General features: G+C 36.8%; 1 protein-coding gene across 3 annotated transcripts in view; it reads right to left on the bottom strand.

The window, feature by feature from the left end:
• The window catches only part of ATP2A2 (ATPase sarcoplasmic/endoplasmic reticulum Ca2+ transporting 2), a 45,354-nt gene that overhangs the window by 10,927 nt on the left and 19,960 nt on the right, over positions 1-14,467 (bottom strand). For all 3 annotated transcript variants that reach the window (XR_011088634.1, XM_068654430.1, XM_068654431.1), the window contains exons 6-13: positions 10,562-10,642; positions 8,687-8,772; positions 7,293-7,757; positions 4,513-4,601; positions 1,894-1,996; positions 1,218-1,349; positions 1,004-1,126; positions 617-835 (exon numbers count right to left, since the gene is read on the bottom strand). Coding sequence is in view for 2 of the 3 variants with exons in the window: in XM_068654430.1 (XP_068510531.1) it covers positions 617-835; positions 1,004-1,126; positions 1,218-1,349; positions 1,894-1,996; positions 4,513-4,601; positions 7,293-7,757; positions 8,687-8,772; positions 10,562-10,642 (1,298 nt within the window). In the remaining variant the exon portion in view is untranslated. The remainder of the gene's footprint in view (positions 1-616; positions 836-1,003; positions 1,127-1,217; positions 1,350-1,893; positions 1,997-4,512; positions 4,602-7,292; positions 7,758-8,686; positions 8,773-10,561; positions 10,643-14,467) is intronic.

Genomic DNA, 14,467 nt, shown 5'->3' with positions numbered 1-14,467 from the left:
ATCATGGACAGATTTTTCGCAGACAACAGTATGGAGGAGGGGAAGTAAACCTGATCCTCAGAGCACAAAATGGTAGTGAGGTTTCATCATAAAATCCCCAGAGGTCTTCGCAGTTGAGCAGCGTCAAACTAAAAATCATTGAAGCCGAAACCACAATGCACTTTTGGGAAGGTTTTTCAGTCTCTGAAACAGTTTATGCTGTTATGACCTTCAGGACTGTATGCATATATGCAAAACAGTATAACTTGTAGGTGGCTTTCTATCTGATTTCTCCTGCTTTTAGCCAAGTGACAGCATGTATAACCAGCCATCAAGAACAAATGCACATTTTGCTTTTAAATCCAAAATTAACTGGTGAAAGAAAAAGGTGGACAGTTACCAGAAACTACAGAATATTCTCAGACAGTATCCTTTGAATTTCTTTAAAGCTACATACAATCTGTTCTATAAACTGATAATTCCCTCCATAGATGTGGCTAATTGTGTCTGACATCAAAAACACCCAGTAAGACATTCTCAGCTTTAACTACACCACAAGAAAAGGGCCAAACATAAGGAGTCACCATTCCCATTTGGGAGAGGAAGAAATGTTAAAAGGACGTTTAACTAAAATTACCTCGTAGTTAATGAAGTTTGAGGAGTCCTCAAGATTCATTTCTTCTTTTCTAGGTGGATTGTCATGGGTTGCCAGAGCCAAGCAACGCAATGTGTCTCTACCAGTTCCCCACTCTCTAATAACAGACATTATTTTCTGCTTAATTCCTGAGGTCAATGCTACTTTAGCGTTTCCAACACGGACATGCGTACATCTGTCAATTACACCTTCAGGAGCACCCTTGCAGAGGCAAACAAGAAAAAATCTTAGTAAAAAAAATTCCTTTCCAACACAGCATTTGCTTAAACTAACAAAGTTATTTATGTCCAAGCAGTTTGGCCATAATTTCTAATGTTATGGAGTCTTTGTAGCCATTCCATAACTGCACTTCTCCAGCATGGAACTCACCTTAACAAACATCTTACTCATGGACGTGCGGCTTGGTTTGTTCGGTGTACAATAGACAGACATAGACTTTCTGTCTCTTGAGAATTCCAGAGTGAATTCTTTCTTCATGAGTTGTTTTATCACCTTTTAAGAAGACAACAGTGTAACAATATGTTTAGATAATATATGTACCAAAACTCACTCCCCAATGAATTCCAGATAAAAGAGTACTGACCGAATTGCAAGCATTCGCACGTTCAATTCGAGAAAGTCCTTTCAAGTCTGTGTCAAATACATTCATCTTTTCAACCAGACAGGTAAGTGCCGTTTCTGTAGCTTCACCCACTTTTTCATATACTCCCTTAGCCTTTAGTTAACACAAAGCAAACAAACACAAGAGTTTACTTTAACCCTCAGCTGGAACCTACTGGAGACAAAGTTCAAGTTTCGCAATGGAAAAAAAATGCTTAACAAATCTTAATATGGCTTAGGAAACAAGCAAAACTATTTTTAAAAAGCAGGAGTTTCATTTGAGGAGTTTCATTTGTAGAAAATTTCAAGCCTTTCCTCTCAATACCAGCAGAGAATGATGTCAGCATCTTATCAAGTATTCAAGTCATTTTGAGATGTAGCAACCTTAAGGAGGCAAGGCAAAGCAAGAAAGCAGCAGTGCATTCTACACAGCAAGAGATCTCCAAGTTCCAGATTAAACTTACTGCCTGGCTTAAGTTTCCTCAGTGTTCAACAAACAAGTCATTCCCAGAATTAATGCTTAAGAAGACCTAAATACTCTTCCTTGAATAGAAGGGGATTTACCACTGAAAGGTATTACATAGACAGATGAGAACAAACATTTATCCTCATTCTCACACTCCCCTCTGTTCCAGGATATTTCCAGGATATGTACTTACTTCATTGTAGTCCAACGAGGAATCATTGCAGAGCGCACAGATCGTTGCAAGTTCCACAAGGCCATCGTACTGGCTACATTTAATAAGTTTGTCATCTTTATGCCTTCCCAGAGGATGAAAAAGGGGGAAATTTACATTAGTTATTTACAATTAGCATTTAATGTTTCCCTTCTTTAAACCTGCTACTGTATTGCCATTTAATACAATGCTTATTAAGGACTTGGAACTACAGAGTTCACCAGAGAATCCAGATACCTTTAAATAGATACGCAGTTATTAGACAAAAATAAATTTGATATAAGTTTATCATATAAATTTGATAAAGGTGAAATCTGAATTATAGATCAGACAGAAATGAACAGAACAACATTACCGATGAAATTACTACCTGAATTACAAAACCTTATCTCGTCCAGTGACAGTCATACAGCAACACAGAACAGAAATAAAGAGCTCAGTGAAAGAAGAATCTGAAATCAGTATTACAGCATGTATGACTTGGACGGGAGTTCCAAGGAAAAGGATATTGCCAGACATTAGGAGCTTAACTTCCTTAGTCTCACTGCACATTCTGCAGATTTACTGCTATGCATGAACTGGACAGGCAGTAGATTTGGTCTTTGTTATTTCTTAAAAATTGATCTGTGCTGTATGCGAATCTCCTAAACCAATAAAAAGCTACGTCATTTCACAACACAAATTCCACTAGCAAAAAAATATTCTTTTCTAGTAGTTATATATACTTAATGATGAATATCTGAGCTCTTTAGGAAAAGCAAAGGTACATTTTCCCAAAGTAATATACCCTTCAGGCATCACAAATAAAAGGAACTTCTTTGCTTCCACATTTAGAAATAGATAATAAATGAGCTCATTTTCTGTAGCATCAGCACACTTCTAGAGTAAACATAAAGGAACCAGAAGAAGTGCTCAATGCTGTTATTTTTACCAGAATCAGCAAGACAATTCTCTTGTACCATCTCTTATTAAAGCCCTCAAGGAGAAAAATGTCTGATAGAAAGAAATGGATCACTGCTCCATAAGAATGCTTAACACTGCCTATGACGTCTGATTATGTAAGCTTTTTGTTCAGCCTCTTGTAGTACTGCAAAAGAAATCCAGCGTTGCATAATAGCGTATGAACAAAACGCATCTTAAAAATAAGTATGCTTTAAAGTTCCATTTTGCATATAATCCTACAGTCATAAGCAAAATTTAGCAGCTCTAAGCTCTTAACTCTTTAAAGTTCTCGGCAGCTCTCAGTTTGTCACATCATCTGTCACAGCTGGTACATCCTGCTTTCACCTGTCCTGAACCTGCAGACAACCAGCATATTTGAATATCCCTAACTTGTTATACCAGCTTTCCCCTGCTTGCACCTTATCAGCAATCACAATGTCTGAAGTAACACAACTACATATGGAGTCAAAGTTGTGGGGTCAGTTCTACGTGAAGCTTTTTCTTAAGCTTCAGGTTTTTTGATTAGCTAAAAATGAAGAAATGCACTCTACTAGCTTTTGCTGCAGTTCTTACCAATCACTTTTATTTTTGTGGTCTCATTTTGCAAACCAGCATGCACATTGTCAAACAGTTTAGAGCGTTTTGTCAGGCCTCAGGACACAGTCTCGTAACTGAGAAATCAGTCACTAGAAAAGTTTCAGTCACTACAAAATGCTATGTACATGAACGCAGTGCTACTCACACACTTGTTCACATTTCCCCAGTTTCAGCAAGTAAAAACAGAACATTAACATACATTGATGACACTTCTTATACTCACATTTGTCACCTCACTGAGTTTTATTATTTCATTTATCTCTAGTTCTTGAGAGAGCAGCAAAAGCATAATAGCTAGATGCGTTTCAGGATCTAGAGTGTCACCTTGTCTAATTCTGCCTGCTGAAACAGAAGCATAAGCTTTTGACAGCAATTAGCTTTGAAACAAAAAGAGACTTGGGGAATTAAGATTTCCAGCTGCTGAGAACATTAATTTTGATAGCAGTTAAGACCATAAAGAGCGATAATTGCTACTGAGACTGGTGAAGACTGCATGAAGTCACAGGCCTGTATGTGAAACTCCATAAGGTCGAGATGTTTAAAATAATTGAATCTAGTTCTACTTTACACATAGAATTCTAATTCTGTAAAACTGAAGTGATAAAAATACGTGAAAGACCGGCCAAATAAAAGGAGCAGGAACAACTTCATAGAAGGAGGCTCTCTCCCTCTAGAATCAGAACCCTAAGATTCTAGAAGCTCTCAGGATGAACCATCTATCCCACTAGGAAAGACCTGAAACTGCTGAAGTAAAACATAAATGGATCATGCCTTTTCAAGGCCAGTGGTTTAGTACCAGCTCAGATGCCACAGGCTGAGACAAACACATACACTACCCAAGTACAGAAGCATCAAGCCCCACCAACTTCTGAGGGCAGGACAGAGGAATTTACAGTAAATTCAAGAAAACTTCAGCACATTCATAAGATACTTTAAGAAAGTCTTCTCTGAGGCAGTTTACACTCTCACTGGTTGAGTTTTCAATTACTGAGTAGTATACACATCACTTTGCAAGTCTACCGTAACAGTCAGTGAGTAAATAGACAAATATTTAACACTTACACTTCTCCCATTGGAGCATATGTTGAACCAGTTACAGTAAATTCATTCAGAGAACAGTTATCTCCATCTACTCTGTCCAGGACAAACATCTGAAATTAGAGTTAGAAGTGTTAGAAGTGCCTTTGAAAAATAATTAATGCATGAGATTTAAACCTTAAGTATGCAGGTACAAGAAGCAAGTCCACGTTCAGTAAACAAAGTAGACAAAACCAGACAATACTTTGAACTTCACTCCCATACATGTTTGAACAGCTCCTTGTACTGAAGCATGAAGTACAGAACACAGCATTTCAGTTCAGATCTTATTTGAAAACTCAATTGTGGTACAAGTAGATCAAAGAGATGAAAAAATCCTATAGAGCATACACTTAACTTCAGCTATTAGGACTAGACTAGCTCCCAATCCTGACTGTGCCTAAGTTCTTCCTTGGCTTCAGACTCAAATTAATTCTCCTGTGTACATTTGACGTAGCAGTTCCAATCAAAAGCAGCACAGGACAGCTTGTACACTGACAATTCTTACCAAAGCAAAAATACAAAGCATCTACAAATAACAGAAGCTTTTCTATGCAGCAGGTAAGGTTTGAGGCAAGAGGCAGACTACAAGTTCCCCTTAACATCAGTGAAAGCATTTCCTATCCTGTTTCTTTAAGTCATTTGCACTGACTTAATCTACAGTCAGTCTACACTGGTTGATTAGAACCATTCAGACAGCTCAAGTGTCCCTACAGTACAGACTGAAATTATTTTCAAATAAATACACTAATTTGAAGGATGCATTTGTGCTCTAAGACACATGCATCTGTTCATCTGTCCTTTGTTTCCGTTTCCGTTCTAGGAGAGCTGCAAGCAGATTCAAATCAGTGAAAGTGGAGATAAAAACGTGGCACCTCAAGTTGTCATACTCTACCAGGACTAGCTGGTAGTAGAGGAGAAAGTTTTCTCATTAATTGATAGTGTATTTTAATACAACTTCTAAGAAGTTGGTTACTATGAGCCATTTTGCTATACCTCATCTTAAGATCTTTATTTCCCCTCACTCTGCAGCCTTATGTTTTTGGCAAGCATTCACAAAATACAGCCTAATATCTAGGTCTGCAGTGTCTCAAGTCCCTGTAATCTTCAAAGTAATTTTAAAAAAATAAAAAGCTAAACAAGCAGATAAATGAACATCATAAAACAGAGTAAACATGTTCTTGTCTGAGATAACAGGACAGGAGGACATTAAAACAAGACTTCAAATCTTCTCCTAAAGAAGTGTTGCTTTTGACTGAAATATTTAGTAAAGGTTTCCTTTGGACACTCAGGAATTACTACTTAACATTATGAAAACTGTTAACTGCAAAAGGGAATTACTATTGTAAAAATGCTTCTTAAAAAGCTAGATAATCTCTCTGCTTCAAGTGAAGCTGAATACACATACTGGTTACAGATATTAGGATTTTGCTGTGCTTCACAAAGTCAAACAATTAAGGTTTTTCTGTAGCTGCCTGACCTGGTAAGTTGTACTGCTAGAGATGTAAAACATTTAGCCCTCTGAATCTAAGGAGTAGAGCATTTGAGTTTTTACGTAAATACATCTGAAGGTTCTTAAACGAGTTAACCATGAAGCCTTCTGCTTTTGGCATCTTCATTTTTGGCAGCTTGCATTTGGTGATGAAAAATCTCTGCAAAGACTAGGGCAGTTATGCAACTCTACTGCAAGTAACCTCCTCTGGAATACTGATGAGCAGCTGCTTTGTGTCTCTTAGGTATAAATACTACAATACTGAAGCATGTAGAATAAGTCAACCACCGATTAAAAAGAAAAATCAATCACATGAGAATAAAGTGGTTAAGACTTAAAAACTTCTGCCAAAAATACCAGTCTGTAGTGCGCAACATTTACACATTTGGAATTCTAACCCGATGTAATGACTGAACAAACATTTGATATCATAAATTTGCTATGCTGCTGAACATTTACAATTATGAAAAGAACTTAGTGTTTTCTCCATAAAATTCCTACTCAGAATATCAAGTACATGGGAAGCATGGAAAACTGGCAACACAACATGTATTGTATTAGGTGACTAGCTATAAAAATCTCAATCAGCACAAGAATGAATACTAGCAAAAAGGGAGGCGCACACATCACTTATGCTTACATAAAAGCACACCATACGTTGGTTGAAGAGGACCCTGGCAATGCAGGTGACAGGGTCAACAGCACCTCAAGTTGCCAGATTAGTCATGCACATTGAAACCAATACAGGGATCTACATCAGAGCAACAGCAACTAGCAACGATAACCAAAAAAAGGTGGAAACAGTAGAGAAGAGAACTCAGACCATCCAAGCTACTGCTAGTAAACCTTCTACCTTTTTCTCATTGCTAAGCTTCTCCACCATCGTCATCTTCCTATGTCGAAGTGAATGTTTTTATGCTTCTACACATCCTACCACTTCCTGAAACTGGACAAATCACACTAACTAATCGCCAGTAGTCTGACATGCTTGCAGAATGCCCATAGGAAGCTGCTTGCAAACAACCTTTCCTTCCATCAAATGCGGGTACAGCTATTTTTGGCCATGACTAAATAAGGGAAGAGATAAAAGCCTTTAAACACTACACGCTGGAAAACTGAATTAAAAGTAGAAGTTTATCTTGGGAAAATAAAGCAAGATTTTCATGATATGAGAACGAAAAAAATCCTGATCAAAAGAATTCAAACAACGCTGACTATTCAAACTGAATGACTGAGGAGAGAAAGAAAAACAGAGCAAGCCAATTCAACATACCCTGCAGACTGACATCTGATTCGTGGTCAGGGTACCAGTCTTGTCAGAACAAATAACTGAGGTGCACCCCAAGGTTTCTACGGAGGGAAGACTTCTAACAATAGCATTCTTCTTGGCCATTCTGCGGGTTCCAAGAGCCAAGCAGGTGGTAATGACAGCAGGCAGACCCTCGGGAATAGCAGCAACAGCAAGAGCAACGGCAATTTTAAAGTAATAGATAGCACCTCGAATCCAGGAGCCACCATGAACCGGATCATTAAAGTGACCAATGTTTATTATCCAAACAGCGATGCAGATAAGTGAGATGACTTTAGACAGCTGCTCTCCAAACTCATCCAGCTTCTGTTGGAGAGGGGTTCTCTCTTGTTCAGTAGCCACCATCTCATCACGAATTTTGCCAATTTCAGTGTTTACTCCTGTTGCAATAACCACTCCCATAGCTTTACCAGCAGCAATGTTAGTACCCTAATGTACATAAAGGGAAGAGAAAACAAATTGCATTCAAACTGTAAACAGTTTCCTTTAATAAAGAAAACAAAAAACAACACACACTTACACAAGGCCAGACTAGAGAACATGTTTGAGTTGTTTGAGTTAGGATATGGAAAAGGTAGAAGAGAGGAAGAATGACATTCCCCCAATATATGGGAGAGAATATTCCAGCATAGAATAATTTATATTTACAATTTAGGCCCAATACGAACCTATACTGGTCTACTATAAGCATCAAAATCAAACCCAGCTGCTATACATTCAGTACCTATGTCTACTGACATCTTAAGAGGGTTTGTTTTGTTTTAGCCTGGCAAGAACCAATCCTAATTATGTTATTTACTGTGAGTAATAGACATGGTCTGTGGGATTGTGTGAACATGTTTAACGTGAGCAAGAAGTTAGGTTTTCTACAGGGAGTTCACCAACAGTAAGAGTTATTTCAGTGTCTGAAAGGCATTCAACACTTCCATGAAACAATTTTCAAATCAACTCCATATTTCTGTTTTATCAAGCTAGTTCTCAGTTTTAGCAACACAATAGCACAATTCAGGTACACATTCTTATCAGCCTTGAGAACAATTACTTTAGAAAGAGCAGTCATTTAGGCGTACTTTAAAAGTGCACGTGCTCCAACCTTCAAAACTTTCTTGTAAAGGACAAAAATGAATTTCCTCACAAACTAGTTTCAACAAGCATCTTCCCTAAGGACAGCTTTCATTAAAAGTTACTTCTAACTTTTAATTCGTTCCATTTGATGCACATGGAGACTACATACATATGGCACAGAGAATACAGAAAAGTCATACGGCCTTTAGATTCAGGCTTTAAATTCTCCTCACTTTCGTTTATCAGCTTATCTGTATTGTTTTGTATGTTTTAAAACTTTCAAAACAACTTACAGAAAATAGCATGTTCTTTTTGTCTTGGTTTACAGCACGAGGATCAGGTACAGGGTCAGTGTGCTTAATAACAGAGACAGATTCACCTAAAATGAAGATAATAGCCTTAAGAAGAGATTATACATGTATCATCTTGAGACCTGTAGGGAATCAAAAGTTATAACCTTCAGTCCGAAAAAGACTGTGTGAAACTGCTTTCTTTAAATTATTTTAATTGCTTAAGGAAAACAGGAAATAATTCAACTGACCAAAGAACTGAACAGCTGGCTTTTAATGAAAATAAGGTAAGATTTAAGTAAACATTTTATAGAGTTAGAAATCAATGAAGCATAAACCATGTCTTTTAAGAGACATTAAAGTGGTCACATAGGTAGTCACTCCACTCCTTATTTTAACCTATCAAGATCTACTGCATCAAGGATGACCTCTCATTATTTCACCAGGAAGTTTCTACTTCAGTGTTATTTTGTGCTTCTCATGCATTCATGAGTTTGTTCTCTATGCATTGGAAGAGTTACATTCTCATTTAAATAATTACATGTTACCAGTTATGCATCTATTGGCAAACCTTGATTTTCTCTTTTTAACACTATGCAGCCATCTGTCAGTTAACTCCTTTAGCTGGAAGCCTTCTGAAATCTCTTCCATAAAAACCTTCAATGTCTCAATTTCCATAAACATCACACCGGAATACAAAGCTTCTTCTCAGTGAGAACAGATGTTAATTACTACACCAGATTTCAAAACGAGTGGTAACTCAGTGACTGATGCTAAAAGCATACTACTTTTTGTAAGCCCAAGAGAGCCAAAGCTTCCTACTTTTAAAAGGTTTGATGAGCATCTTAGACTGTAGTCCTGTTTTACTAATTAGAAGACTCAAACATCAATTTAAAATAGGCTCAAAAAGTGTTTTCTTAAAAAAAAAAAAAAGTAAATATTTTCAGTTATTTAAATAATGGCAGGGAATTCATTATTCCCCTTATGCAAGCTTCCAGTTGACTACTTCTACTTCTTCCAGTTCTGATAGATTTACAAAGAGTGCTTATATTTTCTTATGCTAAACAGAAGTAAGCTTGACCAGTCTTGTGCTATTGAGGATATGTACTAAGAAAATTTGCAACCTGTTTTTTCAAGATGAACTTAAGGATCAAAAATAAATTTTTGATGAATAATTTACTGTTTCAAAATTCAGAGCTAGTTGACATTTGTTATTTATACTACCAAAACAGGCAGATAGATCTTCATGTTCCAGCTGAGAAAACTCTTATAACATGCTTGGTTGATTCCTAGCTTCTTTCCTATATTCAGAAGTACCGTTACTTTGTTTTGTTTTCAACTAATCTGAAAGCGCTCTAAATATAGCTCCTGTGCTTGAGAGCTAGTATCGGAAAACACATGAATGTGCATGGACAGAATTTCAGCAAATAAGGCTTTAGTAACAGCAATTTAACAGCTGCCTGTATTTTAGAAGCTCTTGTGAGAGAAAATTGGTGTTACAGAAGACATTTAGCAAGATTTCCATACTTTCATATTCAAGCAGTGACAGGATGTTCAGACCTAGAAGAATGCATAAACTAGGAAAGAAATTATTCCCCATAAGATTCCTGTGCTTCTCGACTAAAAAAAAAATATCAAAAAGGTATTATAAACCTCAGAAAAATATTCACCCCACAAATGTGAACACAAGTGACAATGTTAACGCATTCAACCACTAAAATTTAAGTAACTAGATCTGAAATATACTGCACTGAAGTGCAACATTGTACTTCTATAGCTTCTGGCTTGTCCATAGGGAAATAGTCTATATTATTCTAGAACAGTAAAAAGTCACTTCCAAATGTACGCATAGTTCTCCAAAAGTCACAGAACTCATACCTGTGAGAATTGACTGGTCTACCCTTAGAGTTGTAGATTTGATAGACGTAATCCTTATATCAGCAGGAACCTTGTCTCCAACTGCAAAGAAATTAGTAAGACAAAGTTAGTATTTGTTTTTTGGTGAGATTTCTAACCAAACTACTATTAGCTTTATCAGCCAGGAAAATGAATTTTCCAGTAAATGTTTAGGTGATTAAGATTATTAACAGCTTCTTAAATATGTTGTGGTTCACAATACTCTCATTTTATGAGTATCCAATATACACTTTGGAAATTGTATGTTTGTCTTCAAGATCTCTACCCTATCAAAGAAACATTTTTGAAAATCACTATTTTGTATTTCTAATCATATGACTACATTCTCAGGAGAAAGATAACCAATTTCAGAATACATAGCTACAAATTTTGGTTATTTATAAGTTGAATCAAGTTTCCTTTTCAGAAACAGTCCTGGCCAGTTTTCTGGTTGTTTTCTTTATGCCCAAAGTCAGTTTTCTGTTCTTCAGAGATCAGAACATTATCCATGTTTATTTAGAAACTGCTTATGCAGATCTGCTCTTTTAAATGTTTTCCTTTGAATACTGCCAGATATTTTAGAATTGAAAGCTAAATTCAGATCATGAACTAGCTTTACTTCTCAGTAACGCTACTGTATGAAATATACCACAGTCCAAATCCCCATAAAATTTTGGCAGAACTCTATGCTGTGTTTGTCATACATTCCTATTTTCTAGAGCACAACACTGGATGAAAATAATAATAATAATAAAGAACCACCTCCTCTATCAAGTGTTTGAGATACCAAGGCAGCAGATGGTAGAACAGTTAACAGCACACTCCTAAAGATGGCAGTGATGAAGTCAGCTGCCAGAGCTGCATGGCCAATTTTGCTCCAGCATCTTTATCATCCCACAATTAATTCTTCCTTCTTTCTACTTTCTCTTATCTAGAGCTTTTCCTATTTTTGTAAGGAAAGTGAAAGAACTAAGCCTCACTATTTTGTGACTACTTCAAATAAATTGTTGCATGCAAGCAACTTAACTTGCCACATTTCTGACTGATGTTTGAGGGGGTCTACATTCACACATCAGCATTTCTAACAAATGCATATAATCATGTTTATTCCTAACGTGATTTTAGCAATGCAGTTATTCAAGTGTTAAGTTCATTTTTATTATAAAAGAATGCATAAAGACAAGGGAGAATACTTCAATAACTAGCTAATAAGAGATGATTTTCTCAGTAAATGGACTGTGTCCCTGCAGTAAAATTAAAACAAGCTGCAATTCCTGCAGGAACTGCTTATGCAACTAACAGCAATAATGCACGTTAACAAATAATGCCATGAGAAAGTCAGCAATGGTGTTACAGCCTTAGAACATACAGTCACTCAGACAAGAAAGCTAAGGAACAAAATGCTGAAGAGAATTAAGTGCTACTTTGAACACTGAGTAAATTTGCACCACGTGACTTTTTATAACATCAAAAAAGCCCCAACCACCATTAAAACCAGCAGAGATCGAGCAGTTTAGCTTGAGGAGTTGCCCATCTTTTTATAAGCATGTGTATATGAAGGGATCCCATAAATAGCCACAAATTGTCTTTTTGTATCTTTATAGCATGTGAAAACTAATTTAAGCCACCGTGCCCTTGAGCAGCAAGAGAAAATAGCATTAGACGAACAGTGACCTCAGCCAAAAATGGCAAAAGTATTCAATATGCTCTCCTGACATCGTGGGGAAGTTCATATGCAGACATGTAACTGCAGCTGGTTTTCAAATATCACTGAACAACAGGCTAATGCCTCAGTGCGATGGGGCATAATGCCTGTCAATCCACGTACACATTTTTGTAGTTCTTACAGCAGCTGGAGAGCTACGGCCCACTCCAACACACTACCACATTTGCCAAGACTATGCTGAAGTCTTCATTGCTTCTTAATACAAAAAGCAGCTGTAAACAAGTACCTTCAACTAACTGGACAGAAGAGTGCACGAGTCATCTCCCAGTGCACTGCTTCTGAACAGTTCTAAATTGTTCAAACTCAAACACAATATTCCCAAAAATTTGATGTGCCAGGAGAGACTCCTGCTCTTGTAGATTGATATTCAAGCAACAATATTGCCACAAGAGCTACTCACTATTATTACTGCCTCTATCATCAGAACTGAAGCATTTAATGTTACAATACTGCTGCTTTTAAGTTTATCTCAACAATTTAAGGTAAGATGCGTTATATTCCCTCACCATCTCCATTTGAGAAGGCTGGAGTAAAACATTCAAAGTATTTCCAATATGTAAAAAAACAACTTTATATCAGGATCTATTACAGAACTATTTTGAGCAGCTCTCTGCAAAACAGCTACGACACTAAGGCATTTATGGTCTCAAATACACTTTAATGAGCATAAGTGAAACTTACTATAGATAGGAATTTATCCTATGATAGACAGGAAATTCTTTGGTGAGCAGTCTAATGCAGATCTCATCTATAAGTAGAAGGCTTTTTTTCCATATACTTTAACTCAAATCAATCTCATGTTGTTTTCATTGATAATAAACTATTTTAGACCACAGAACAACTACAAGTATTACCCAAAGCCATGACTTAGAAGACAACAAGAAATTAGGAGAATATGCATTTGCGTTGCTTAATACAGAGCTGCTACAGTCTATATAGTCTAACTTTAGATAATCTCATAGCTTTAAGCCTAAAAGCACAAGTCAGTTACAGAAGTATTTTCATCAATTATTTTTAACAAATTAAACTTGGAACAGTTTTAGCAGGGCTTGGTTCAAATCATTACAGCTTTCCTCACAATCCTTTTGTTCATGCACAAAATAGCATTTTAGCATTATAATACTGAGCTTTATCCCACAAAGAAATCTTAAAAAAGCCTAGTCCATGTGAAGAGGCCAAAGAAAGCCACTTATTTAACTGCATGTGAGTATACACTGTAGCATGTGATTTACAGTTTCTTCTTGATAGAAACTGGACTCGCATTTAGTTGCAATACAAGTTAAAGGTATTTTAAACAAGCCGCATTGCCTCACTGAAAATATGGACAATTAATACCTGCAAATACTGAGTTTTTCAGCTACTTGCAACTACCTAGCAATATTATCTTGATTACACCTCACCCCCCAGCCTTTCTTCTGGAGTTCAAAGCTCCCCACTTATCTGACTCCTCCCAGTGCCATGGCAGCATTATGGGTCAATTTCCACTCTTCCTGTGTGCAATCATTTACATGCGTTCAATTTGAAGCCTACTTGGCAAAGGAGCACACTTCAAGTAAAACAGGTGCCATTTGCAGATGTGACTGCAGTTCCCTAAAGAGGGCTTCCTCATGAACAAAAACCTAAATGAAAAACCAGCATGCAGGCTGCCCAGTTGGACTTGGGAAGTGACCCTGAATGATTCAAGTCTTCAAATTGACTTCAAGCATAGAACGCATTAAGTCCTAATCTAATACCTCGCTGTGACCATGTCCTGGAACGATCAATTCATTATCAAAATGTTTAACTTGAGAACCAATATCCCTTTACCACTTTCCAAGATAGCAATAACACTAAACATTTATTTTCAGAACTGTCAGAACACAGAGGCAGTTACTGGGAGACTCCTACAGCAGAAATGCACTTAGCATGCTGAAGCCTATGGTTCCAACAGCCCAGGAAGCTACGAAGTGATGAGACACATTCTATAAATCATGAAGTTAAAGGAAAAAAAAAATAAAGCCACTTGCTTAAAGCCATCAAAAGAAAAGATGAGTATTATTTTTTTGCCAAAACATTAAGGGTTAACAACCGTTTTCTTTATCTGTTCCAACATTACATACTATTATGGGTACAGTTATTTAGGCCACTTTTCCTAATGAGATCTTTAGCCTCTTAAAGAATCT

The sequence above is a fragment of the Anas acuta genome, chromosome 17 (assembly GCF_963932015.1).
Source record: "Anas acuta chromosome 17, bAnaAcu1.1, whole genome shotgun sequence".
Lineage (NCBI taxonomy): Eukaryota > Metazoa > Chordata > Aves > Anseriformes > Anatidae > Anas > Anas acuta.
This window is presented reverse-complemented; position numbering and strand designations above follow the sequence as displayed.